At 39.1% G+C, this 27,518-nt stretch overlaps 1 protein-coding gene across 12 annotated transcripts in view; it reads right to left on the reverse strand.

The window, feature by feature from the left end:
- Positions 1 to 27,518, reverse strand: part of mcf2l2 (MCF.2 cell line derived transforming sequence-like 2) — a 116,831-nt gene that overhangs the window by 69,314 nt on the left and 19,999 nt on the right. For 8 of the 12 annotated variants that reach the window (XM_035943669.2, XM_035943684.2, XM_035943682.2 and 5 more), the window contains exons 2-15: positions 17,699 to 17,782; positions 11,400 to 11,514; positions 11,028 to 11,118; positions 10,771 to 10,890; positions 9,963 to 10,079; positions 9,687 to 9,836; positions 7,866 to 7,990; positions 7,635 to 7,749; positions 6,210 to 6,329; positions 5,428 to 5,619; positions 4,959 to 5,150; positions 4,683 to 4,869; positions 4,345 to 4,448; positions 3,051 to 3,139 (exon numbers count right to left, since the gene is read on the reverse strand). In XM_035943669.2, coding sequence (XP_035799562.2) covers positions 3,051 to 3,139; positions 4,345 to 4,448; positions 4,683 to 4,869; positions 4,959 to 5,150; positions 5,428 to 5,619; positions 6,210 to 6,329; positions 7,635 to 7,749; positions 7,866 to 7,990; positions 9,687 to 9,836; positions 9,963 to 10,079; positions 10,771 to 10,890; positions 11,028 to 11,118; positions 11,400 to 11,514; positions 17,699 to 17,782 — 1,801 coding nt within the window. Of the gene's footprint in view, positions 1 to 3,050; positions 3,140 to 4,344; positions 4,449 to 4,682; positions 4,870 to 4,958; positions 5,151 to 5,427; positions 5,620 to 6,209; positions 6,330 to 7,634; positions 7,750 to 7,865; positions 7,991 to 9,686; positions 9,837 to 9,962; positions 10,080 to 10,770; positions 10,891 to 11,027; positions 11,119 to 11,399; positions 11,515 to 17,698; positions 17,783 to 25,280; positions 26,047 to 27,518 lie in introns of those variants that run through there. The other 4 variants (XM_035943699.2, XM_035943672.2, XM_035943666.2 and 1 more) reach the window with 2 other exon arrangements.

The raw sequence follows: 27,518 nt of genomic DNA on the forward strand, positions 1-27,518 counted from the left end.
TATATTTAAATCCCCTTTGACTAGACGACTGTTGCAAATATAATACATTTAAAAGCAGACTAACCTAATAGTATAAGTGGCTGATTCAATTCACTGGCTGTCGGTGTGACATAAAGTGAGGTTGTCTGAACTGTTTAGATAATTGTCTAACAGCGTCTCCCTTTCTGTCTGTGTCAGGGGGATTTCCATCCTATTGTGTGTCATTGTAATTTGTGCATTTAAAAAAACTGCAAAGAGACAGCAAAGATGTAAATGCACTAGCAGCAGGCAAAACATTTACATGAATCTTCTGATTTAAACGCTAACTTAGGCTCGTCTTCAGTGATAACAATAAATTGCAGCAGATGCATTGACCAATAAGGAGACTTTATGATACAAACACGAACGTAATTCCATCATGTTTTGAATCAGGTTTGACTCGTGCTCTTGTATATAAATCATGTCGTTCTGCTTTCCTCTTCTGCAGTGATTTAATGTCACCCAACTGGACTCTGAGCGCCATCACCTGTTCATGTCAGCAGCAGATTGAAATGCACAGTTTTCTTAAACTTGACTTGTTTTAAGCCTCTCTGCATCTCCCAAAAGCAATCATTTAGATTTTATACCTATTTTCATCAGACAAAAACCCTTTGAACCTCAAAATGCATAAATTCATCAAAATTCCACTGTTTTTTAGAGCCAGAAGGTGAAGCTTCTCTGTGGTCTATGAATGTATCATGTGTGATATATATTTCCATCAGGATAAATGATCCAATCTAAGCCTGACATCTTGATACATCACTGAAATCACTGTATTCTACTGCAGACCAGAACAAAACATTCTGCACTCTTCAGGGCAACCGAGAAGCAATGAGTGATTCAGTCATGGTCAGCAGTCACAGGACAAATATTCAAAGAGTTTCTAGCTGAGCTACAGTTTACACAGAGCAGAGAGGCGACAGCAACAAAGCGAGCACAGCTCAGAAAGAGCAGACAGAGGAGCAGGTTGGCAGCAAGTTGCTGGAGGACAACATTACATTCAGCAACGTAGAATATCTTTTTAGAGTTGATGTGAAGAGTAGACTGAAAAAAGTAAACAGTTAAATATCTGCAGCATGTGGAGCCAATGGTTTTTCCAGTAGCAGTTATACATGTGGTCAATTTAAAAATGTTGCACATACTTATTTCAGGCTTCTTCCAATTTTTGTTAAATAAATAATCAAAAATTTGAATTTTTAAATTTTTTTTTGTATTTAAGACATCTGTGAGTTGTCCCTTCTTCTAGTCATGGTTGTGCTGTTTCCATAGGGTCACGGGACTTTAAATTGCAGTGAAAAATGAATTCACATTGAGTTAAAATGTGACGGGAGCAAATAAAGAACACATAAACTGCTCAGGATCTAAAAAGCTACACTTCAGATGTAGTTGTCTGTGGTTACAGAACAAATCACAGGGTATGTGAGTGTATTTTCACTTCATCTTTCACTTACTACTGCATATTTTGCTCCGCTATCCAGGAAAGCATTAAGAAACATATTGTATGAAACCAAACACACAGCTTGTGCTATTTTTCTTTCATACACAGAAGCTCTGTGTGGTATTTAATTAAATGAGGATAAAATGAGTTTGTTAAGTGCCTATAAACAATCACAAGTTCAAAGTAAATAACACCCTGAAGGATGTTCTTGTTCAGAAGGATATCATGCCACACTAACCATCACTCAGCAGCATCATCTTACGACTATATATAAATGAAGTTTTTATTTTGAAAAAACAGTTAGTACTGTTTTATTATGCCCTATTAATTTAGTATTTAGAGTGTGACAGGCACTCTCAAACGTTTGATTGTACTCTTATAATGACACTAAGGCGTTTTTCTATTACACAGAACTCTTCCCACATTAGCACAGCATTTAAGCACGCTTGCATCCTTGACATTATAAAAATGCATAACTGTAGCTGAGTATGATGTATTCTTCTGACCTCTAGTATCACACAGCTACATTTGTTTTCATACCATTATCAATAGCTGTCTCTCATTTCAAACTAATACAACTAACCCAAAGATGAGGTTTCTTAGGAAGCTGGCAGACACAACTGAATGCAAATGTCATTATCTTCCTCCAGGTCATTTCTTTTCACTTTCATTCTTGCAGTCTCTCTGATCTTCAAGTCAGTTGCATAAGACACAACAATGTCACAGTCATTCATTTGTTTAGGCTGTCTGTGTTTTACATTCTGACTCTCCTGTCATTCCACATCTCCCACTCCCACCTGCTCTGCTTTCCAGCCTGTAATGTTGCCCAATCTTCCCCGCCTCTTTGCTCACCTATATCCGCGTCCACAATTATTGGCTTTTCTGAAATATTTTGAACAAACAGACATTTTACCTTCCTTGAACCAGGTTCGACAGATAACGGCAATACACTTGAACAACCACACAAAAATGTGCCTTTCCAATCATTTATTCAAGAAAAACATCAATGGATGTAATAGAAACCACATCCTTTGCCTCAGGAGCATGTGTTGCCCCCTTTAGGAGAAATAACTTCTTGTAGGCATTTTGCACAAATGTCTGACATTGATCTGCTGAAACGTTTGACCATGCATAAGCAATAAGCAATACAAACATGGAGCCTAATTTTTAAGCATTCTGTGCTGACAGTAAATCTCAGTTTAACACATGTATGTTTGATTTTTGTCAAGACAGATTAAGTATATACTATAGGTATGTACTACAAAAACAATGAATTTCTTGAATTTCTACATTCCAACCAAGCCACACATCAACATAATCACCTGGATGTTCACTATTACACCAGCTATGTCTGCTATTCGCTTTGCAAATCCAGTTTGTTTAGGAGCTACAAATCACACTAACTTCAAACCACACACAAATTTCTTCCATGTGAATAATACAGCACGAGTTGTGTTCTTGGTTTGTGGAATTTTGCACAGCGGTGCAATATGACCTCACACACAAAACAACATACTTGTGTTGTCAGTATGTTACAGTGACGCAAAGAAAGTTTTCTCTTTCAGTAAACCACAGGTGTACATTCTGTTCTTACCTGCGCCTGTTGGACAGACTCTCCTCAGTCTCATTTGTCACAACAACATGTGTGGAGCCTCCTTGGCTTTCCTCATGCATCACCTCAATCTGTGGCACACACACATATACATTTATTATTAGGGCAAGGCCTTTATGTATTGTACAGGTACCACTGCAACATCTGTATGTCTTGTTTCAAGCTGTATCCCAAATAGAGGATCACATTTAGGCCTCTTCTGTGAACTTGTAAAGTCAGAAAATATACCAGCTGGTGGTAAATATTTAACTGGAGCCACAGTAAAACCACAAAGAAATGCAAATACAAGTGGTCCGTTGTTCCTGCTATCAGCACAGATATGTAAAATTCAATGTCCAGCATATGCTGGTCTGGTGATTTACTGGAATTTATAATATAATAGATAAGGGCAGATGATGGGGAACACTTAAAATTCTGTTTAGTGCTGATGCAGGTGTACTAGTATATTGTCACCCACAAAGACTCACATGCCTTAAGATGTGAATGGTCGTGAAGCTGTCTGAGGATCTCAAGACCGCGTTATAAGTAACGGATAAGATACAATTCCACTAACTGGAAAAAATTAAACATCTTCTTATTATGATAATGCAGCGTTTCTCAAATAGTGGGGCGCACCACCCTGGGGGGGGCGCAGCGGCATGTCAAGAAGGGCGCGGGCGACCGGGAGGAAAAGGTCCGTCTGGAATTAATTAGCTGAACTATTGTTTTAACGTCGGCCTGTTTTTTGTAGCTCACAACAATACTGAATTTGCACTGGCTTATAGACTGTATATGCGCTGGCTGTTCGGACTCAGAAGTACAGACTCCCGAGAACGGGAGAATGCATTTGTAATGTGCAGTTGGAACACCAGCACACTCGATCACATCACCACCTCGGCTCATCTACTCCCATTATTTTTACCAGCGATGTCAAACATATGTGCCGCGGGCCAAAACCGGCCCACCAGACGGTCCATTTCGGCCCGCGGGACGACTTTACAAAGGATAAAAATTACAATGACATTAACTGTAAATTGTAAATTTGTAAAAGTGTAAATTTGAAATCATTTCTAGACCTTGACAAGTTGTTCAGATTATGAAGTAAAATACTAGATTGTTCAGTTCCAGATACCTGTGACTGAATGTTTTGTGTTTTTGTAGATAAACTGTGATCTGGCAAAAAGGTAAGCGATTGTGTGATGATCATCTGCACCGGTCAACTGCTCTGTCTTATTTTGAAATGAATAGAACTAAACAAGGGGCTTCAATGTTGCAGTGAGATTTCAGAAGATGGTACCTTGATGCCTCCCTTGGTCTTGCGTATGTTCTTCTTCTTGTTGAGATCGACTTCCGCCGGCTGCTTGCTGCTGTTTGAGTTATCAGAGGCTCTGCGGGCAAGAGCTGAAATAAAGTGAGAGGACACAGAATGGGAAAGTTTAATAACTCTTTTCTTTACAGTTTGTGTTTTTAAATGTGGATGCAGAAGCGTCCCCCAAGTTTGTACATTTTTGTGCAAGTTTACAGTTCAGGGTGTCGAACATGACAGAAGCAGTCTGAGTTTAAATGTTTAGCCTGTTACATTAAGTTCATCATCTTCTGCATAATTTAATTTAGTTATAAAAACTTCTAACTCACGCTGCTGGTTTCCTGTAGTTCTGGGTGTGTTTTTCAGTGAGGGCCGTTTGGGGGAGGACTCCGGCCGAGGGGCAACAGGCTGGATGGGTCTCGTCTGTTTAGCTGACAGTCTCTTCAGACTGACATGCCGCTTCTCAAACATCTCCTGGACATCCTCCAGTCGCTTTAGGGCCTTCAGCACACTGCCCTGTAGGTATGAAGCTCATATTCAATAGCTGTCCTCATCTTTTTTTGCAACAGAACATCCAATCATGCTGTAAACTAATGTTATTGTACCTTGATCTCCTCTGACAGGACGACCTCATACTGATTGTGAAGATTCCTCAGTTCAGTCAGTTGGTTCTTTTCTGCTGAGTCCAGGAAGTTTTCAATGTCTGTCAGAGCTGATTCTGCCCCTTCCTGTGACTGACATTTATCCACAGCCTGGGACGCCAGCAAGTAGATGCCAGACTCACACCACTGGTTAACCTGCACAAGCAAGAAATTCAAGCAGGATAACACGGGGCAAGATTTCAGTGTAGCGAACATCATTACTTCTGGTGTTGTGCCTAAGCGTAACTGCACACTCTGTATATGTCGCCAGTTTTACTTACTGTACTTTACTTGCTTTGCTTTTAAAAGGTTTCTTGGGCAAAGACTCATTCAAAACTGATCAAAAGTCAATCTTTGGACTGTTTGGACTAAACACAATGACAGTAGATGCAAGTGCAGAGCATCTATCTTGTGTTTCTTCTTATTTCCTCACCTTATCAATGCCCATATGTATCTGCAACGATTTGGTCAACACATCTGTCTTTTTCTTGGACTCATTGCTGAAATCATCGCAGACCCTCCGGAGTTCCACACATTTGGGTCGAATGGAGTCCACAGCGTAGTGGTTGCTCTGGATCAGCTGGTCACCATGCAGAGCGTGGAGCTGGGCCTTTTCTACTGTTGGCTGGAGGAAAAACAATTCACAATACGTTATGGTATTTTAAGTTATGCATACAAAATATTCAGGATATATGCAGTCAGCTGTATTGAATCTTTTTTCCGCTTACATCTCTTTACAACTCTTTCAGTACTAAGTTTAGTTTTAATTGAGTGTTGCTAAGACATTATTAGATTTAATGTAACAATGTTTTAATCAAGTTCAATCAAAGTTTCATGATTTAAAGTTGACTGATTGAGTTGCAAAGGGACACTTGGTGTTACACTCAGGGGAAACACAACATTCAAAAACAACAAGCTGAAAAAGGACAAATAAGGAGCAGTAATTTGCATTAAAGGCATTGATTGGTTGGTTGGAATGAAAACGGATGCTGTTGTTTTCAAGAGAATGGAATTAATTAAATAAATTCTGCATTTGAGGTACCGCTTTTAGTCATCTTTTACTACCACTACTGTACTGTGACTGTCAGTGATTAATAAATATACAAATATTTTAAAGTTCAGTAATCAGAAGTTGGTCTGGTTTGGAGCAATCACTTCGCCTGCACATGGCATGGCCTAAAGCAATGTTTAGTGTATGTGTTTGTGCTGACTGACCTGAGCCTTCTCCTCCAGTGTTTTCAGCTCCTTAAGCAGGTGTTCAACTCTGGCCACACAGTCCCCGATATCTGACAGGCTGGTTAGAGATTCCATCAAACTGTCAAGAGACACTTTGACCTACAAAAACAGAGGACAGAGACAGGGAAAAGACATGTAACTGCTCTTGTGATGCACACAAAACACACGGTCACACATGTAGAATTATTTTAGGCTGTTTTCTGTATTTTGTGTAAAGGTTTTTCTAATGTGAGAATCATTATAATGTGAACAATTCACAGGGGTGAATTAATAACTCTGTGGTAAATATGCATCGGGATTCTGTTTTCATTGTTTGTCAGCAGGAGGCAGTGTGGTGCCTTAACTCTGCCATGGGCCATGACTGTATGTATCATTCTTTCCTTTGCTTCTATAGGTTTGTAAAGAGTTAAAATATACAAAATTTGCATAATTGGCTTATCTGGGGTAAACAGTGCACACATGTCCTTTGATATAAAACCAAGTATTCTTCAATGGCTTATAAGCTTCAGATGGCAGCAATAAAACTTCTACTGTTTACATATTAGCAACTATCTCTTCATCATTCATTCATTCATTTATTTATTTGTGTTGTGTTACTGTTTATTGTATGATATTCCAGTTTGAATGCATATAGTGCGCCTCGGACACAAAAATAGTGCAGACTTTCACTTTCAAAAAGTTCTTACTTATCACTGCGTATAATGTGATAGCATGCTTTGATTGTTTAACACTGATGCTTTGCTCAATTGACGATGAACTATTCACTAAACTTTACAGAGAATATTGTTAAGTGTGAATCTGAGAAGAGAAAAGAGGATTTTGGTTTTGGTCAATACATTGTGCTGAGCAAAGCTGCACTGAACAGAAGTTCACTGCTGCCTGTGTAATTCTTCCTCCTGTTTGCACAGGAATTATCTGTTCCTGTTCCATATCGTCTTTTCCTCGTGTGTACCTAGAAAACATTGATATTTCTTTTCCAAGATCATCCAGGCTTAGCTTCACGAAAGTCAAAAAAATGTCACCATTGATTATTTCAAATTTGATACTTTCATTTTAGTTTTGCTATGATTTATTTCCATAATTACCAAATTAATGAAACAAGACATTTCTATTCTCATCAAATTAAATGATCCCAAGATAACTTCATTTATAAATGATAATACATTACAGATGTAGAAAACACAAACTCAAACATACTGCCATACAACCTGTAACACAGAACCTTCCACTGGACAACTTCCAGACTGACTCAGCTGGTCAGTGTTTTGTTCGGCACATTTTTCAGACTATGATTTTACAGCTGAGGTCTTTTGAAGCGGAATGAAAAGGAGACACAGGAAAGATTCAAAGGTTACAGGCCAGAGGCGGCCAGGCAGACACAGACAGACAGATCTGCAGATATACCTCTCTGAAGTCCTGTTCAAAGTGGCGGAGCTGCAGGCACTGCTCCAGTTTCAGATGGTGTTTACACCAGAACTGTTCAAAGGCGTTCTCTGTCTCATCCAGCTGGGCGAGGAGCCTGAAAGACATGACAGGAGCTTCATTACATTCATAATGACAGTTACGACATGACTGTTTATAGTATAGGTTCATGTATATTAAATGATATATAAGACAAGGTCTGAAATGTGTCACCTTTCAACTGTGGTTTGGTTCTCCATCTCGTCTGGGTTCAGTTCATGATTCTCTGATTTGGCTGCCTGCTCCTTAATGCAGCCGAACAAGGTGGTGCCCTGCCTCAAAGCCAGCTTCAGTTCATCCTGATTTAGAGATACAGAAGCACTAAAAACATTAATATCATCCGCAATCAATCGGTCAGTCAACCTTATTTGTGGGGCATTTGGTTGTGCAGCAGTGAGATACATACATTTAACACACATTAAGGACAGAGCACATAAATATAACAATAAAAACATAAATACACAGTAAAATATTCAGTCATAAACAGAAAACATTCTATAAAGAACTAACTTTTCCTAATGGAGTTTAAGAAGGAGACAGTAAAGGGAATAAAGGTGTGTGTGAATGCACCACTGTTAGCATGTGATAGTCAGAAAATAGCAGACCAGTGTGTGCATGTGAGTGTAAGGTCAGATTTCCAGCTATTATTGGAATATGCAAACTGTTGTCTGGTATGTTTTCTGGACAATTATATCTAACCTTTGCATTTACAGATTAGACGCAAATTAGTTGGCAGTAAAGTGAAGCAATGCAGGATATTTTCAAGAGGATGACACATGTTACAAGGCAAAGGATTCATGACACACCATGCAACATAAAGGTATATGTAGGCTACTTTTCAATAGGCTAAAGCTTCCAGTGTTATACTGTTAACCCTAATCACGCATATGAAAATGTGGCAGAAGGCTATTTATTCTGAAATAAACCTTAAAAAAGCAAAGTCAAGTTGAGAAAGGTCCAAACTGTTGCAAACATCCTCTGAAACAAATGGCAATATGGTGACAAACACCTGAATACCAGTTGCCCTCAGTTTGATTCTATCTAATGTTTAAACTGCTGTAGAATAAATCCTGATTTTCACATCACATGCTTTCAAAAGCTTTGATTTAACTTTGTACACAATTGGGAATAAAAATTACAAACAGCATGTGAGTAGGGTGGCAACAAGCAAAAAACTTGCCCTTTTGGAAGTAGTTATGTAAATTTAATGTTCAACACTCAACTCACTTGCAAGTTGCTTGTGAAAAACAAGACAGTTTCTTTGAGTCTCTATGTGTGAACAGAGGATAAAAAGGTAATTATCTGAAAGTCCAGTAGAGATACCACCAGTGTCAGTCACCTGATCCTCCACCAGCATGTTGGGGTTGAACATATTTGATATTTGCGAATGAAAGGCTCGTCTGTAGCTTTTGTTTGTGGTTTTAGCAAAGAGGAAAATATGAAACAGACTTTATGTCTCACTCCTCGTGCTATAGGCCTGCTCATATCAGTGATGATAACAGTGAAATTTCGGGCTCTAGGGAACTTATTTCAGTGCAGTTGCTGTGACCTGTAGATGCACTCATAGAGTTTTGATAATATTTGCACTGTGCTTTCAAGCAATACTCAACTCTGACTGCTCCTCTGATCTAAAGCAAAGAGGCTTGAGGACATCAAAGCTGTCTGCACCCTACTCTGTCAAATGGGAGGCAATGTTAAAAGATGTTTACATAGCCACTGTCAACAGTAGTCAATACAAAACCCCCAAGTAGTTTCAAGATCAAAATGCTTCTGCTGTCACAAATTTGCAAATGAATTTCACTGTGCCATTTTTGATGTGACTGTCAATCTCTTTTATTGGACCTTTTACCATAAAACTTGCAATGTCTAGTTTTAAATCCATGTAGTAGTACAATTTTATGAATCAGATGGAAGTTTTATCAATTATCAATCTCTTAAATCCCAACATGTGTGAAACTCTTTGTTGTACATGTGCTACTGTATTAAATGCATCACCTTGAGGTTATTGTGTTTGTCGGTGTGTGCGGTGAGAAGGTCTTTGGTGCACTGGACATCATTGGGTAGCTCTGTCTCTGCCAGGTCTGTCCCAAACTTCTGTAACATCTGGGCTGTGGTTTTCACTGTCATGGCGAAATTCTCTATAGCCTGGGGAAAAGGATCCAAGCATCACTCTGTGGACTTTTTGAACACATAACTGATATAAAGTCCAATCTGTAGTGTGTTGAATTAGTAGTAAAGACACACTGTATTTGGTGCTCAATATTTACTCACAGTTCGGTGGTGTATCCACTGACTGTGACAGTACTCCAGGCTTCCTCCTAACTCCCGGGTCAGTTGACCTTTATCCACATAGCCATGTAGGTCCGACAGAGAGTTCAGCATCACAATCTGCAAACACAGTGCATCACTGTAACTGCTTGTGACTACATTATCACCAGTCTTCATAAATGTCTTATTGGCATTTCACTGATTTCACACTCCAGGTTTAGTTTAATTGATATTTACACTTAAACAAAGACAAAATCCCCTGGAGTCAGATGAACAGGACGGAGTTCAACAGTAATGTCCTAAGGTCTCTGAGGAGGAACATTCGGTTCAAACACAGTGCAGTGATTCTATACAGGACTGTATCTCTCTGTGACTGTCTCTTCTGCAAGTCGCAGGGTAACCATTTTGATAAAGATTAAGAGATTCAGCTCATCACAGATGGTGCTTGACATGTTTACACAACAGGAATTACATGGAGTATTGCAAGCATTGCAGAATTGCCAAGAGTAATGTATCACTCCACTAGGAGACTACCTAACCATAAACGGCATCCTAACCCTAACCAGTCTTTTAACTTTTTGATATGACCTTTGTCTGTTGGCTCTGTGTTAAAGAGGATCAGATGTTTACTTATCTAAACATGTAAAAAAAAGTCTACAATTTTCATAAGATGTACATTGTTTTTGTTTTGTCCAAAGCAACGGTATTTTGCCTGCCTGGTTTCTGTTATATTTTTGGGTCTTTCACTCTGAGCCATGGCTTAGCTTGACTCAGAATGTCATGGCTCAGAATGAAAGACCAGCATGCTTACCGGTACCTTCATTTTAAAGTCATCCTTGTGCAGCTTGATCCCGAGGTCTGCTATAGCCCTCTGGAAGAATCTGGATGGTCTCAGCACCAAAACCAGCTGAAGGTTTCCTGGAAACGCACCCTGGATAAAGCAACATAGAAACTGGTCTTTTTCTAGGTCAGCCATCAAACTCAAGCAAATTAGCGGCAGTGGCCATGTTGACATCTACAGATGTATTTATACAATGCTTTGAACACAAGAGATCTTATAGAACTTACAGCGATCCTGGATAAAGAGGCCTTTACTGAGCTCCATTTGTCCTTCCGCCGGTCGATGATGATAATGAAGCCAATACTGGCAGCATCCAGGCTGGAGACAGGAGGTTCAGGAGACATGTAAGTGGAATATTGCTTTGTCAATAAGTGCATATCTAAGCAGTGATAATCAAATTCCCAAAGACTGGTGGTTTACTGCATCTGAGCATGCAGAGCTCAGCTGAGGAGCAAAAGCATCTTGAGTGTACCTATATCACATAATGAGGATATTTGTTTCAAAATGTAGAATATCATCACAATCAGTGGAAGACACTGATTTTGTGAGGAGAACCACAAAGTAAAATAAGTTTTATGTGTCTGTGTGTGTATACGTACCTGGGGATGCTGGTCAGGTAAGTAACCACATTGAGGAAATCTTCCTCTGGCACTTCACTGAAGCCTGAGTACTCTGGGAAGGTGATGATGGGGGCGCCATCTTTCCCTCGCCCTCCTGCAGTAAAGAAACACCACATGCAGCATTTACTGTATGCGTGAGCTTAAACTATACTGCAAGACATTTTAACATGAAATAGATGGAGTGGAAGTGTATTGAAAACATCCATAAGAACATCTTTCCTATCCACAGTCACTTCAGTACAGGGCTTTCAATTTTAGATCTTCACAATCAAATTATTTACTTTTACTAGGAACAACTTCCATTTCAGACACCAAAAGTTAAATTATTACTATTTGTAATTTAAGATATCTATAATGAAAAACTATTTTGAATAGTTGCATTGAAATTCTGAATATTCAAACTAAATGGCATTTCAGCTATCTTTAATATTGCAATTTAATGTAATTAAAACTAGAATTGTGGCTTCTTATAACGCTGTTGCAGAAATTCACAAATATATTCCTCAGCTAAAATGTAATGGCCTTCTGTAACTTGTGGAGACAAAACTATTAAGGCAATACATTAACTGAATTGTTGAGTCATAATTCTAATTTAGATATCCAAAAATGGCCTGTATACATGTCATAATGTACAATGGATATTCAAAATTAAATAATCAAATAATATCTGAAAGAGTTTTTTGATTTTGGATATCTGAAATTAAAATTAGATCTAGAGATCACAGATATCTGAAGTCTGATTTTGATTTGACTTTTTCCTATGGAGGATTCTATTGTCAAAAATTCAACTGTAAATATGTGAAACTAAAAGCCCAACCATGTGAATGGCCTGGGGTGTAACGTATCCTAAACAGAACATTATGGATATCAGAAACGCTCATTTTGATAAGGCAGGATTAAATTAATACCGTATTTGGAAGACACATTCACCATTTATTCATTTATTTTTGATATTAGATTTTGCTAAGTTTGGCACAATCAAAATTGTAAATAACTTGGAAAAAACTATTTCTACCGGTATGAATGTTATTGTGCATATATTGAATCACCAGAATATACAGCAAGCAAATTAAATAATTAAAATGATTTGCTCACAATATGGTGAAAACTTTTCCAGCTCTTAAAGGAAGCTGTTTGTACTTCATGCTTGGTCGTGCTTAATTTAGTTATTCACCTTCTCTCATTAGTTGTCTTTATTGTCAGCACAGCTGTAGGGAAGCCAAACTGTTCATCTCTTTGAAATAAACATTTAAATGCAAAAAGATGAAATTACTTCATGTGCATAAGTTAAATAACTTAGCAAATGAAGTACTTAAACGGTAACATATGTGCTTAAGTCACAAATATTCCCATTTGGCATTTTCCATAGAAAACTCACTAGATGGCGGCCTTGAGCCAAAAATGCTCTAACATCTCAGCTCCAACATTATGACATCATGTTTAGAGAAAACTAAGGGGGACTGTACTTTTAAAAGTTGCCAACATATGTGAAGTGCAGAAAACTAAAAACGGAACCCTTCTTATTGTGTTGACGCAGACACACGTCATTTTTTCCTTCTCACCAATCATCATTAAACCACTCAATCACTCAATTAAGTTGTGGAAAATGCAACATCTGTACATGATATGATGAGGAAGTAGTGTAAAGCCTGAGTCACGTGGTCTCACATGCAGCCTGTCATAATGTGGTGAGAAATGATTGGTAATAATAATAATGCGTTTAATTTATAATGCACTTTACATACAGAGTCTCAACGTGCTACAATAGGGAAAGTACAAAAATACATTTACAAAACATTTCAAAAACAGTAACAATAGCAACATGTTGTGGGTACTGTTAGCTAAGGCAGCTAAGTGTTACATTGACCCCAGTCAGTCCTGGAAAGGTACTTAAGTATTTCACAGGCTTTATGACAGGGTTTACTAGGGCCATTGTTTGGCCAATCAGAAGAAGGGGTAGGTTTTTGTTTGAGACAGGTGACAGCATCTATCTGTCACCAATGATACAAGTGTCTGTCATTTTACTTTTGCAATAAATGTGCTGGAGCACAGAGCCTAAAGAACTAGTCTTTACATCAGGACATATTCGTAAATACCAAACACTGAGTTGGTATATTTATTTCTGTAATACAAATTGTTGTTTGTTACTGTATGGTTGCCTACTTGCAATTATGTAATTAGGGGTGGCTGTGGCAGTAATAACAACTGTGCTATTCTTTACTGTCATAAGATTACTAAATGGAAATGTTTTTTGTTAATTTTGTCTTTTAATGTGATTCAGCTCCTTATAAATGTCTAAAACTAATCAATCATTTGACAATGCGTCTAGCTGTGTAATGTAAAAGATTCCAAACAAAATCGAGGTGAATTAAAGTCAAAATTGGACTGAACATTGAACAGGTGTAGAAACATAACTCTGTGTCTGTTGTATATAGAAACTAGAATTTATCTACAAACTAATAGTGTACTACTTACTAAAATATCAGCTTTCTGAGATGAGTAGAGACATGACAATGTATGTTTCCAGCTGTTGACATTGTCTCCAAGCGACCAAACAAAACTTAATGTTGTTCTCTATGGACTTCAACACAGGATAATAGCAGATTTGTGCAGACACCCTTTAGCCCTTTGACTATTTTCAATAAAGATGCTGATTGTGTTCAGATTGTGTTTGGTGAATGTGCTTTGTCACTGGTTGCCCATTTTGCAACTTTGTGTCTGCAATTAATGGTGCGAAGGTAATACAACCCACAGCAGATGAAAGCTTTTACATTTTGCTGTAGAGCCTGGAAGGTCCTCAGAGAGCAATTAACTTTTTATTTCCAATTTTTTTTTTTGGAAAGAGAATCTGAAAGAAAAGACACAAACACTAGCCATAGCATTGACCAGCCTGAAGAAATTCCCTTCACCAAGCAAAGAATGGTTCCAGTTCAAGGGACAGAGTTATATTTAAAGAAAAAGACCAAAACATCAAACCAGATGATCATACCAGACCAACCCACATCCTAGCGGGAAGGCACATACACTCACAATAGACTCACATGGTGAAGAGCATAAACCAGGCTTGTGTTAAACTTATGTAATTTTGGAGGTAAGTAATGCCGAGAGAGGAACTTTTGGAAAGAATTATTTTGGCCGTTGTGAGAGCACTGAGAGAAGGAATGAGAGGCATCCCTGAAGAACCACAGAGGCTGCGCTGTGTCACCACTAACAGCACATCTGGAAAGTCTGAGCCCAGCGTGAATGCTGGGGTGGCACAAGCAATGTTCCTGTCTAAACTAAATTTTAAAAAATATGTCTTTCCACCAGCTGTACTCCATTGAATAACTAGATCAGCCTTTGCAATATCTAGAAAATATAGATATGTAAGTATGTTATTGCACTAGGTGGTGGCCACACAGTGTCAGTATAGAGACTTGCACATGGGGGAGTTTATAGTTATAATGTATGTCTTGCAGATGCTTTACTTGTTTATAATTACATAGTAATCTGAAAGCTCAGTTTGCCAAAAGAACTTGGAAAACAGATCTGCTGTCAACTGTGTTTAGGCAAAGTTTGACCTAGCTAGACTGGAAACAAGAAGATGCCTGGTTCTATCCAAAGTATGCACCTACCAGCATCTGGAAGGATCACTGGCATTTGCTAAGCCCTGTGTAAATTAAATACATCTGCCACAATATTAAATCCAGTGACACAATATTGCTGCCAAGGCATGAAGTCCACAAAACCTCTCAAGGCTTCCTGTGGCATTAGGCACCAAGCGGTAGCAGCAGACCTTTAAAGTCCTGGATATTGCAAGATTGCACCTGCATGGATCTTACTTGGTTTTCTAGCACAACTGAAAGATGCTTGGTCAGATTAAGATCTGGGGGGATTTAGAAGCCATGTCAACATCCTGAACGCTTTGAAATATTACTCAAACTATTCCTGAACAATGTTTGCAGAGTGGCAGGGAGGCAGCTGTCATCCAGGAATACTGCTGCCATAAAGGGCTGTAAGTGGTGTCCAGCAATGTTTTGGAAACACCTGCATGAATTCAGGACCCAAGGTTTTTCCAGCAGAACATTGCTAAGAACTTCACACCGTCTTCTTCCCATAGTACATCCTGCTGCCATCTCTGCCTCAGTTCTGTGAGACACATGCATCCGGCCTGTCATATGATGTCAAAGAAAACGTGATTCATCAAGCCGGTGCACTGTGTGTCCTGACGCCTTTCTATCATTGCAGCATTGAGGTTTTTAGCAGTCTGTGCTACAGTATCTCTTCTGTGGGATGGAATCGCATGGGCAAGCCTTCATCACTGACCCTTGGCCAGACCATGTTTGCTAGGTACTAACCACTGCATTCCACAAACACCCAACAAGACCTGCCATTTTGTAGCTGCTCTGACCAAATCGTCCAGCCATCAAAGTTTGGTTCCTTTCAAAATTGCTCAGATCCTCAAGCTGCCTATTTTCTTGCTACCAACATATTGACATTCAAGAACTGACTGTTCACTTCCTGAAGAATTTTGTACCAGACTATTCAATGGTTCAGACAAGTAACTAGTACTAGCCTAATCTTGTCAGAAACAAGCACAGAGTATATTTTCCTGAAATGATAAGCTTTAGCCTAATCAAAATATGCATATTGCTGCCCTTTTATGACATGTCAACCAAGAAATATTATTTTCTGAGTTTTTTTTATTGAATATTATCTGTCTACCTGAAATGGAAAATGTTCAAATAATTCATAAGAAACAAAGCAAAGACTGAGAGGAATATGTAACTGCTTTCCTCATGCTTGCATCCTTGCAGACAATGATAAGATAATACTTTCCAGAACTAGTCTATCCATTCAGTCAGGTGCCCTATGTTTGCAAGCAACAAAAAAATTTTTTCAGAGATGTGGCTATGTGTTCTCCTAAAATTGTTTTAGTGCAATACAGTAAAACTGTTGTGCTTTCGATAATAACAAATAGAAATGTTTTGTATATTTCTAAATTTTTTCCTCATCAAATACTTTATGGATACTTCATTATAACTGCTGTATTTACTTTTTTTACTGATAAAAATCAGTGCTTTACTGACTTATTTTGACTGGTATTCAGTTCTGTTGTCATGTCCTACACTTCTTCCACCACTTCTGTCTTGTTTGCAGCCACTCCTGCCTCATCTGTCACCCTGATCAGGTCAGCTCAGTTCCCTGGATCCCTCTCTGCCCTGTTCCCTTCAGCGTTTCCCTCTGCTCTGGTCAGTTCAGGTTCCAGCTCAAGTCTTAGCCACAGGTTCCCAGGTACCTGCCCAAGCCTTGACTTCATTTTTCCTCTTGCCAGCCCAGCTGCTCTCCAGTTTTATTTCCCCAGTCCAACTTATTCCCTCATCCCCCTTGCCTGTCTTTAAATACACTGCCTGTTTACCACTCCCTCTACTTTGTGCCTCTGAGTCAACGCTAGGGTTCACTTGCCTGAGTAGCAATTCACTGCTTAGTTAGTGCTTAGCTGGCAGTATCCTTTGTCTGCTCTGAATACAGGTTGTCCTTGCAGGCTGCAACAATATTCAACATTAAGGTAGAGCAGCCTGAGAGGCAAAACTGAGGACAAAAACATTAAGTCATTCACTGCTCCTCTTTATGCTCACTGCTTTGAACACAGATATAATTGAAGGGGGCTCAAATACCTGTATGGACATTTTAATTAACTCTGATTCTCTGGACTGAAGTGTGAAATCACCCTGAAAGTATTAAATGGCACACAGACAGAAACCCGTGTACTCACGAATCTCCAGTGAACCACTATGTTTTGTGGAATTAAATGTTCAAATATCACTCCTTCAGATTTCTTTTTCTTTCCTACTCCAACACACACATAACCACCCCACCAGTCAGCTGAAGGGCTCTCTGTGTTTTTCCCATTTTCTTGTCATACCCCGCGTGAAAAATCATAAGTCATAAGAGAACCGAGCAGCTGTGTTGCACATAAAGTTCTTTTTTTCTGCGTCTTGTGCTACTTGTGATGCAACTCAACAAAAAAACATAACACCAGGTCCGAAACTGTCTGAATGTGCTTCTGCATCAGAAGCAGTAAAAGTGGACCTTTCAGGTCCAGCATAAACAAATAAGAAGAAGTGACAGTGGAAGTGGAACTGTAAGACAAGAGGGTGTTGGGAGGATAGGTGCATCCGTTTTCACATGTGAAACTTGTGTGACAGAAGTTTCAAAATTTATGTCGTCTAGACACCCATACATGGGGTCACAGCCTCAAGGTGTGGACAGAGGAACAGTGGAGTCTCATTTCTTACCTGAAAGCAAGGCAAACTGGCGATGAAGCTGCTCTATGATGTCTACGGCCAGCAGGGGCCTGATCTCCTGCTGCATGATCTCATCTGTAAGGAGAAACACGCTGATCAGATACACAGATATAAAATAAAACAGCCATGAATACCACACATCGACAGTTATCCTCGACCTGCTCAACAATCTACTTTGAGGAGAGATACTGACACATCAAACACACACAGTACAGTTGGAAAAAAAAAATTTAAATGTTTCCCCGGTGGCAAGTAAATATCAAATTAAACAACAAAATTAAAATCATGAGATTAGCTATTCAAGCAAACAGCAGCCAATGGAAGAAAAAAAAAAAAGCTTGCTGCACAGATGGCAAGACAATTCATTGCTACTGTTGATGATCCACAACTAGAAAACAGCTGTTTCATACAGTGTTCCCAACACACAACAACACAAAAGTACTGAACAGACTGAACATACAAAATATGGAGCTATTTTTAAAGCTTAGAGAATGGGTTGGCACTCCCTTTTTGCCTGCAGGGTGTTGAGGAGTCTCAGGACGACTGTCTTCAGTACAGCCTCCCTCTCACTAAGACTGTACCATGTCTCCTCCTCAGTGGGGTTTCTGCGGCCTGAGCCTGAACTGGTTGACGACTTTGCAGGGCCTCTCGCAGTTTGTCGCCAGCACCCACTGGCATAGGTATTTCAATGACAGGGAGTAAACCCCGATGCATAGGTGGGGCCCGACAGACCACATTACTGGCAGTTCTCTCCAAATCTAGTGCACCCAAACCGTCACTCTGATCCTCTGACTGCAAAGAGCCCTTGTTTTTTTTTTTCCCCTCTGCCCTTTAAAATCCTATGGTGATGTGGAATGAAAGTAGGCACAGACCAGAGATTGTGTGGGAGTGACTAGCCAAACCACGCATGCAGGCAGCAGTGGACTAACAGCTGCTGAAGTGTGCAGGCCCGTACTGCTCACCCCTGATGGTGATAGGGATGCTTCGCCAACAGACAATCAAAACATTCCTTTCTTGTCATTTAAGAGAACACAAGATAAGGAATATTTACATACACTGAGTTTTTTGGCACACCCTCCAAATATGTTTTAGCTAGTGCCAAAGGAGAATCACCAGCATCAAGTGAAAAAGCACCATCATTTTAACTGATGATTTAATTAGTCAGAAAAAACAGGAAATGCAGTGATTTCTGTCCACTTCGGTAACACAGTCTTGTTGCCTTTAATGTATGCAAACTAATTATGCTTGCTGTTGTGCACAGTCAACTTCCAAATGTCAGCCCTGAGCCAGGAAAAACCCTGCTTCACAGTGATTCATGGAATGTTTCCGTCTTCTGGACTTGGCTCTGATATCTGATGGACTCCACTGTCAGCTTATCTGAACTACAGAACTACTGCCACCAACACTGCTACACTGTGAAACCCAGGTTCATTAAGAAGAAGTAAGTGAAGGGCTTCTTCTGAACAGAGCTCCCAGGTCGAACACACCACCTTTATGTAGTTGCCATTGTTGTAAAGACATACCAGTTGTAGCACAACCCAGAATCTCCCACTGTCATTATAGGATCCTGATGACAAGGTGCATTTTCCTGACATAGGGGCAGTTTGCTTCCCTGATCAGCATCAATACAACAACCAAGGATGAGATCAAGGAGACCTTCGACAAATCACTGGACTTCATTCTCCTGGAAATCCCACCAGCTGACAAAATAATCTTCATGGGAAACTTCAGTGTTGCCTTTCCTCTATTCGGCACACCACCTGTGATAAACAACATCGTCTATATGAGAGCAAACACTAAACCACCCGGCAGCACCGCCTCTCAATAAAACTCACACTTGAATTTTATCATCACACCAACAAAACGATCAGTTATTCCAGTTCAAACAGCTCCCCAACCTTTGCATTACCAACTCTGAATTCAGATCAAGAGTCGTCATCATTGCTCCAGTTTCAGGGCTCTTAATCATTGCCCATTTCTAAGATTAGTCAGTGATTCAAATAGATCTGGTGTCTCACACATTGATAGCTGTTTATCCAGCCAGCTGAGGTCAAAGTTCAAATGCTGTAGGTATCTGAACAAAAGGGAATAAGCATCTGCCTGCACTTATGTCAGAAAAACAAATAAAATGGAGAAAATCATGGCTGATGTTGTAAGCTGACAGTGTACATTTCCTGTTATTTATTTTAACCTTCAAGATGAATTTCCATACTTGTGCTTAGAATCTTTTAGTAGATCATGCAGTGAAAGGGCCAAAAAGAGTTTCACATAAAACATACGAGCTCAAGGTCCACTTCTTATCTTTTTAACCAGGAAAAGAAATCTAAACCTTCCCCAGAGGTAGCAGAAACTGTCAGTAAGCGGATGTTGAGTTGTTAGTTTTTTTTCAACTTCCAAGGACAAAACCTTCATTTTCTCTTTAGCTTTGCATCATGATGTATGACATACTAAAATCCCTTTCAATATCACTGAATCTTGAAACCTCTTAATCATAGCTGTTGGATTCCAATTGCAGCAGAGAATTACCTGAACAAATGTTTTTACAGGAACCAAATGAGGAATTAAGAATTCAGAATGTTGCCGGGTTTTTTTTGTCTTCTACTGCATTTTTAAAAATTTCTTTGGCCATTACTTGAACTCATCACATGCAGTCTATTCTGAAACTATCCATTTCTGACTGAAGTTCAAATATGATATAAGAAACTAGAACAAAGCGTTCTCAGACAAGGCTTCGAGTGTATATGTGTGTGTGTTCATCCATTACACTCCAACCTGCTCTGGATTAATGATTATTATAGTTGCCTTGTAGGCTACAGCTCTAAGCGCAGCATACAGTGAACAAAACTTTCTCTGTCATTGAGAATAAAGACTTGCATTTACACTGACTGCAGTTTATTAGTCTGAAACATGCTTGGGTAGGTTGTGTGCTGGTGGGGGTGGGGACAGACACAAGGAGGAGAGGAGCTGATAATGGCCTTTAATGGAGGCACTATCAATGCACCTCTGTTCTTAGTATGAGTCTGCTGACATACCGAGGGGTATTCAAAATATAGCTCCGATTACACACAAGTCCATTCAGAATCATCTGGTATAGTTTTGCTGATTCATTCACTGAAGATCACTTACACTCCAATGCCTGCTCCACCCAAAAATTATTTAATATTTACCAAACTCTACCACACAGTTAATCATAAGCAGAGCTAAGAATTTGCAGACTCAAAAATCAAAGGGTCTAATTTATTGTATGTTATATAACAACATGATGAAAAAACTTCAGACAGAAAGCTCACACTTCACTTTGGAAGGAACCATTTCGCTGAAAAGTAACTTCACTCAAGGTTCACCTACTGGCTTTTTCCTAAGCTTTTATCTGCTGCAGATGGAATTCATATAAAAGCTCCAAAAAGAGCTTCTGTGTCTACTTTTATTTTGCCAAAGAAGCTGAAATGCTTTAGTCTTATGTGAACAAAAACAATGAGATAAATCAAACCTATTGGACACTTCACATGGCTACAAGTGACTCATGGCAGTTTCATGTTGTATTTGTATAATTTGTTTGAAAATAATATTGTTGTAATTACAAATCGTCTTCACATCTTCATTCTGGGTTTAATTGTAGCTACCATACCACTGATGTGTGAGTGTGTGTATGAGCAGGTAAATCAGAAACACATTGGGAAGCACTCTGGAACCACTTAAATGGAAAAAAACACCCACAAAGAGCACTGTACTGACATTTTACCTCAAATATTTACGGTATACATAGCATATGCTCAGCTAAAACTAATGCACAAGGCAATACAATATTGTAATGATACTTAAATATTTAAATATTAATTCATGACATTCATTTAACTTTGTGCCTAATAATGTTTTAACTGTCCAAATAAAATCTATGTAACCATAGAGACCACCTATAAAGTCCAGAAAGGTGATAATTCTTGTCTTGTGCACACAAGTTATTATCTTGTGAACTGTTATGGAAAAAACGCAATGACTCTTGTGACCTCAGATAATAAAACACGTGACTGGCAGTTGGTAGGATCAAGTGCAGCAATGAGAAAGGGAGAAGAGAAATGCAACTGAAAGCTTTTTAGTGTGACAGTAAACGAAACAACACACAAAACAAAAAAGCTTGAGGCCTTAAATGACCCAAATTGAGCAACGAGCACATGATGTTACTGAAAGCAGTAATCATCTTTTACCTGAAAATACAGAAGTACTTTGTTTTCCTCGAAATGTGTAAACATACAAGTAACTCATTATGATTGATAATCCACAAGTTTAAAAGTGAATTTACACGTTTTCACAGCACAGAGGTTGTTATCTTGTGTGCACAAGATAAAAATATTACTTTTTGGGACTAGAAGCTATCCATATAACTGGTACTGTTCTTGATAAAGATAAGCAGTGGAAATTCAAATACAAAAATCTGAAAAGGTACTCTCCTGTGCAAGGAGCAGGGCTTGTGATAATCACTACTTCAATATGATGGTAATAGTAACTGGTAAAGGAAAAAGAATGACCTTGCGAAATGCCTGAAGACTGATTTACAATTTATCTAACATGCTGAAAGCCTTTGCAGCATTTACATTTACAGCATTGGAATTCATGCAACTAGTTTCTGTACACATAGTACATAAAGGAACCACATTAATTATTGGATCATTCTACCACTGTAAGCGATAGTTTCTGTTGATTCCATCAAAATGCCGATGTGTCTCAATTTGAGTTATCTATGAGAAGCGTCATGGGTGGCAAATTGTGGTTGTACACCTTGAAAGTGCATGTTTGTTCATACTAAAATAATGTATCTAGTATTCAATTACGTCCAAGAACAAAGACCAAAAATCCAGGACTATTCATGACTGCTCCAACAATAAAACCAAGACAAGAAGCTACCTAGTGATAAACTGTAAAAGCAAGCTGTAAATATAGAACTGAGACAAGTTTTAAGGATGAGATAAGGGATCTGGAGGATCTAGGGAATGTCGTCCAGGAACATATAGAACGGCGGCATTATGCAACCAGAGCCGGGCGCTTTAGCAGGGAGGATGTCTGTGTTACTGGAACATCAAAGTGGAAAGGAGTGGTGCAGACAGATGTGATGCATGACCACTTCAAGGCTCAACAGAAACATGCTTTTTTAGAAAACTGACGGAGCACCTAGGAGACAGAGGCTGAGTGTAGGAAGCATTCATATAAGCAGATGCTGGGTTGCGTGACATACACAACAAACTCACTCATGGCACCGGCACAATTCTTGATTCGGGAGATTAAATTTAGACACTAACAATGTGGAAGTAACGTGTTCCACAATTAGCTGCAGACTGGTTCACTGTTATTTATTACTTTGTTGGGCAGCTACTCCTGTTTAGTCTAACCACAATGAGGGAAGCTGGAAACCCTGAAGGGGTTCGTAAATGGCTGGGACATTCTTCAGTTCCTCCTTAGCAGTAAGTGCACAAGATTGGAATTGACAGTGTACAAACAAGAAGCAGAGTATTCATAGGCATTACATTCATTTTGGTTCAAGCTGGAAAGCTCAATTTACATCTAGTGCCAACATTTAGTGTCAGTGCAGGGAAGAGAATCTCCTTTGTGAAGTCGCATTAGCTTTCTGTTCAATAAAACTGCCACGTGCTCAGCCCAGAAAAAGGACATGATGCTACAGTTCTGAGGTGGGTTTGATACATACATGTTGAATAGAAGAACATAAACTGGAAACAAGGCTGCAGATGGGAGTTTGGAGGTATAATTTCTATTGGCTGATTGTGCACATTAACTCGGTCAAAGACTAACAACATTCAGTTCTGAACTGCAAGTCGGATAGAAGCAGCTGGAGATGTTACCAAAACAGTGAAGGTATGTTTGAATCTGTGAGGAAAGGCAAGACCCTCAGAAACATAATTAATAACTTCTTCCTCCCTGTACTCCTTAAAAATAGCAGATTTACCAAGAGGTCATTGCAACAAAACAGTGATACAGTCACTCTATGTATCTGAATATAGACATGATGCAGATGGATGTCTCGGAATGACCGACAGGTGGCCAGTAGTTTCCCACAACGCTGTGGAAATTAGCAAGCAACCCTGCTTCACCCCCATCCACACACACATACACACTGCTACTGTAAATATGCACCTTAGTTGTCACCTTCACCCATCTGCTCTAAAAGGGATTAAACAGCATGCAGCCAAACTGCCACTGCTGCTATGGATAAATACGACAACACAATGGCAAGACGTTATTGCAGTATTGCTACCTCTATTCAACCTTTTATTTAGATAAGGACAATGATTCATTCTTAACTTTTAAGTGACACTACACAATATGATATGAACCTCAAAATTTCTTTTTTTTTTTTAATTCTTTCTTTTGCAATTGGTACCATGGCTGGATAGTACACACTAATTCAGCTTCCTCCTGATCTGATTCTGATCTAATAAAAGTAAAAAGGTTCTAAAAATGGTGCCATAAAACCATAGAGAGACTCATGAGTGATCAGCTGTGCACACGCAAGTCCCTGTTTGCGTTTCCTGTGCAATTAATAACTGTAATTTAATGTTCAGTAGAGCAAACTCCACCAAGGGTCCAGAAACAAGGAATTGGTGAACCTTGGTAGCCAAATAAAGTATTTGCCAAAAAACTGCGATTCTGGCCTGCAATCCGTGTGCATGTCAAACCAAATTGTTTTTCAAGTCAAATGTTTTCTTTTTGCATTCTAGATGACTTGTCCTAGATTCTGGCTGCATCTCTGTTTATTAGTTCGAGGAGTAATCATCAGCTAATCATATTAGTACTGTCCAAGAGTTTTTGGCTCTTTAGATTCTTGTCCATGATCCTGAATTCACTCTGCAGCAGGACACTGAGCCACAAACACCCAACCAGACACATAAACAACGATCTCTAGCCATAAGAACAACAAGTCCTGCAACAGATGTCCTGATCCTTCAAGAACCTGATCTGAACATCATGGAGACAATCTGAGATTACATGAAAAAACATAAGCAAATGACACACAAGAATTGCAGCAAATTCTCAAATATGCTTTGAACAACTTACATTCCAAGTACTGTGGAGAACTGGTGCCGTTTTAAAGTCACAAGGTTGTTATGTGGTCTTTCTTTACTTTATGTTCTCATATGATGAAGATGTTGGGCCTCCTTGTATGTGTTTGAAGCTTGCCAAGTAAGTGAGTGTGTCTGTGGTGTTTCTCAGAAAAGACAAGGAGCTCCTGTTCTTTCTGTTATGTTCCTCTACTCTCTTTGATGTTTTGGGGGTTTTTTTGGACTCTTATGTCTCTGTGTTTACAAGAGCCACAAAGCACTGGAATGAGCTCAAAGTTTGTCTCAGTTGTCAGTGTTCCACGGCTCCTCTAATCTGTGCAAATTCCTCAAGCATTAGCATATATTGCTTGCACTGAACCTATCATTTGCAGTAACACTGTGTCTTCTGGAATGCTAGTCTGTCCTTCTTCAGTTTTGCACTGAATATTAAAGGATATAATGCATTACGTTTAGTGTAAAGTGCAGCCAAACTTCTGTCAGGTCTTACAGTGTGTCAACATTACCTATAACGTGTTTGGCCCTCTTCATCTTAACACCTTCCTGGCTCGATCATACGAACAGGAATAAATGTAAATCCACTCAGAAAAAGCAGTAATCCCATTAAATGATGTACTCTCCTAGTATCCAGAACCAGTGAGGACAGCATCCAGTTTCAAAAGCCCGGTCTGTCAGCAGCAGCTGCTTCTCCACCACCATCATCAGCTCAGGCTTTTCCAGATGAACAAATCTCAGTCTCTCTACCTTTTCTCGCATTTCACACACAAACACACTCTCGCAGCCGGAGCAGACAGCCGGAATTGTTTGTGTAGTTGTTACATGCGTCTGTGGTCAGTTTTTCCAGCTCCAGCTGTAGTAAAACAGCACTGCTCTGAGCAGCGAGCAGCCTATCAGGACTCAGAGAAGGAGGACAGGGTGGGAGTGTGTGTCAAAAAAAATGAGACAGAAGGAGAAGGAAGGGCAGAGAGGAGCTGAGCTGCAGTGTGTGTGATTGTGTTTTCATGGATCTGTGGTCCTGTGTGTTACATTTTTACAGACTGGATGTTGGCACAGTATATGTTAGCTGTTGTGTGTATACGTTTGTAATGTTTTTATGAGTTATTTTGGATGGCCAAATGTGAAGAACATGTGGAAGTAAACTTTACAGAAATGTCTCTGCTTGAATTCCTTGAAGAGTAACTGAAGACTAAATGCAGTTTTTGGAGTATTTAAGCTGTCGCTTAACTTCACAATGTAGTTTTCCACCAAGATGTCTGACCTTGCAGTTTCCACTTGTAGTGACGAAAGAAGTAGTGAAGAAAGTAGCCATTTATAGATGACAGTATGCCACCAACGCCTGTTGCACACTACAGCTCCAGAGAGGTCGCTATTGAGCCAATAAATATAACCAAATTACAGCAAGTGGAATTATTTACCACATACACACTGTCATTCATCAAGCTAACAAGAACTAGATTTTAGGATTGAATCTTAAGTTTGACAGTTAAGATTCAAACATTAGGATCCCTCTCCGATTAAGTTCCTTAGTTCGAATTTACTAACGGATGCGAAGTAAACTCAAAAAGCTTTGCACGTCATTACTTTATTTTTTTCCAACTTTTTTTTAACAGTGTAGTACAGATTTTTTATTTTATTTTTTTTTAAAGTCTTAATCAACTTGTCCAGTTGGTGTTTTTTAGAGGCTAGAATGAGCCAAAAAAAAAGTGGTCAACTCCATGGCTGAGCACTTCTACCTTGAAAGTGCAGCGTACCACTGATAGTCTCGAAAATACAGGTTATCATGTGTAACAAACCCAAGGAACCAATCCTGTCACCCTTCAGGATTTGCTTACAGTTCAACCTGTAAGGCTGAATTGCTCCCATATTACAATTAATATTGCTATTTTGTAGCATAGGGCAGTTTTACAGGGTTTTAGGAGAGTGATAGGTGGGCTGGTGTGCTCGAGCTGCAGCAAGTAGGGAAAGAGAGCTTCATGGATCAGCACATTATAGAGAACCAATAATTTAGAGTTATATCTGGGACTGTTTGCATGGAAAAAAATTCAAAACATATCATTTAATTTTGACATAGGATGAGTGTTTATGGGTTAAATCATCAACCGAAGAGGGCCTTTAATTGAATCTACTGCAACTATTAATACTCCAAATCAGTTAATCTATTATTTGCTTCCTCAAATTATCTAAAGGACCAGACTGGAATTAGTTTTATAGTTTTATTATTGTCAACAAATCCCATGAAAAAGTAAAGCAAAGATTGTGTGTTCATCTGTCTCTCATTACTTTTTGATTTCCCTGCCCTGTTTGCAACTCTCATCCCCCTCAGTTCCTGAATATTGAATTGGATTTTAATAAAAGCTTCAGTAATTTTTTCCCATTGGATACTGTATTTTTTAGCAAACATCACAGTGTATGTGGGCCAGAGTCAAACTGTGTGGGTGTTTATTCTGAGGGAACGCCAAGTGCAACAGTGTGGCTCAGTCATGTGTTTTAATAGTTTGTGGAAAATAATGGAGTTCTATTACGCAGAGGAGTATTATACTAGTATAAGGCTTTTTGGTTCTTACATGGGATTTACTGAAAAATCATTAAATTACATGCATTAACTGAAACATCTAAACAAGCAGAGCAAGTATGCAGTTAATGAATTAGTAGAAAGTAAGCAGTTTTCTTGCTATGATGCATGATTAATGATAAATTTGACTTTTTCCCCCCTTTATGTTCACAGTTATTTTAAAATGCCCATT

This window comes from Amphiprion ocellaris, chromosome 2, assembly GCF_022539595.1.
Source record: "Amphiprion ocellaris isolate individual 3 ecotype Okinawa chromosome 2, ASM2253959v1, whole genome shotgun sequence".
In the NCBI taxonomy this organism is placed as follows: domain Eukaryota; kingdom Metazoa; phylum Chordata; class Actinopteri; family Pomacentridae; genus Amphiprion; species Amphiprion ocellaris.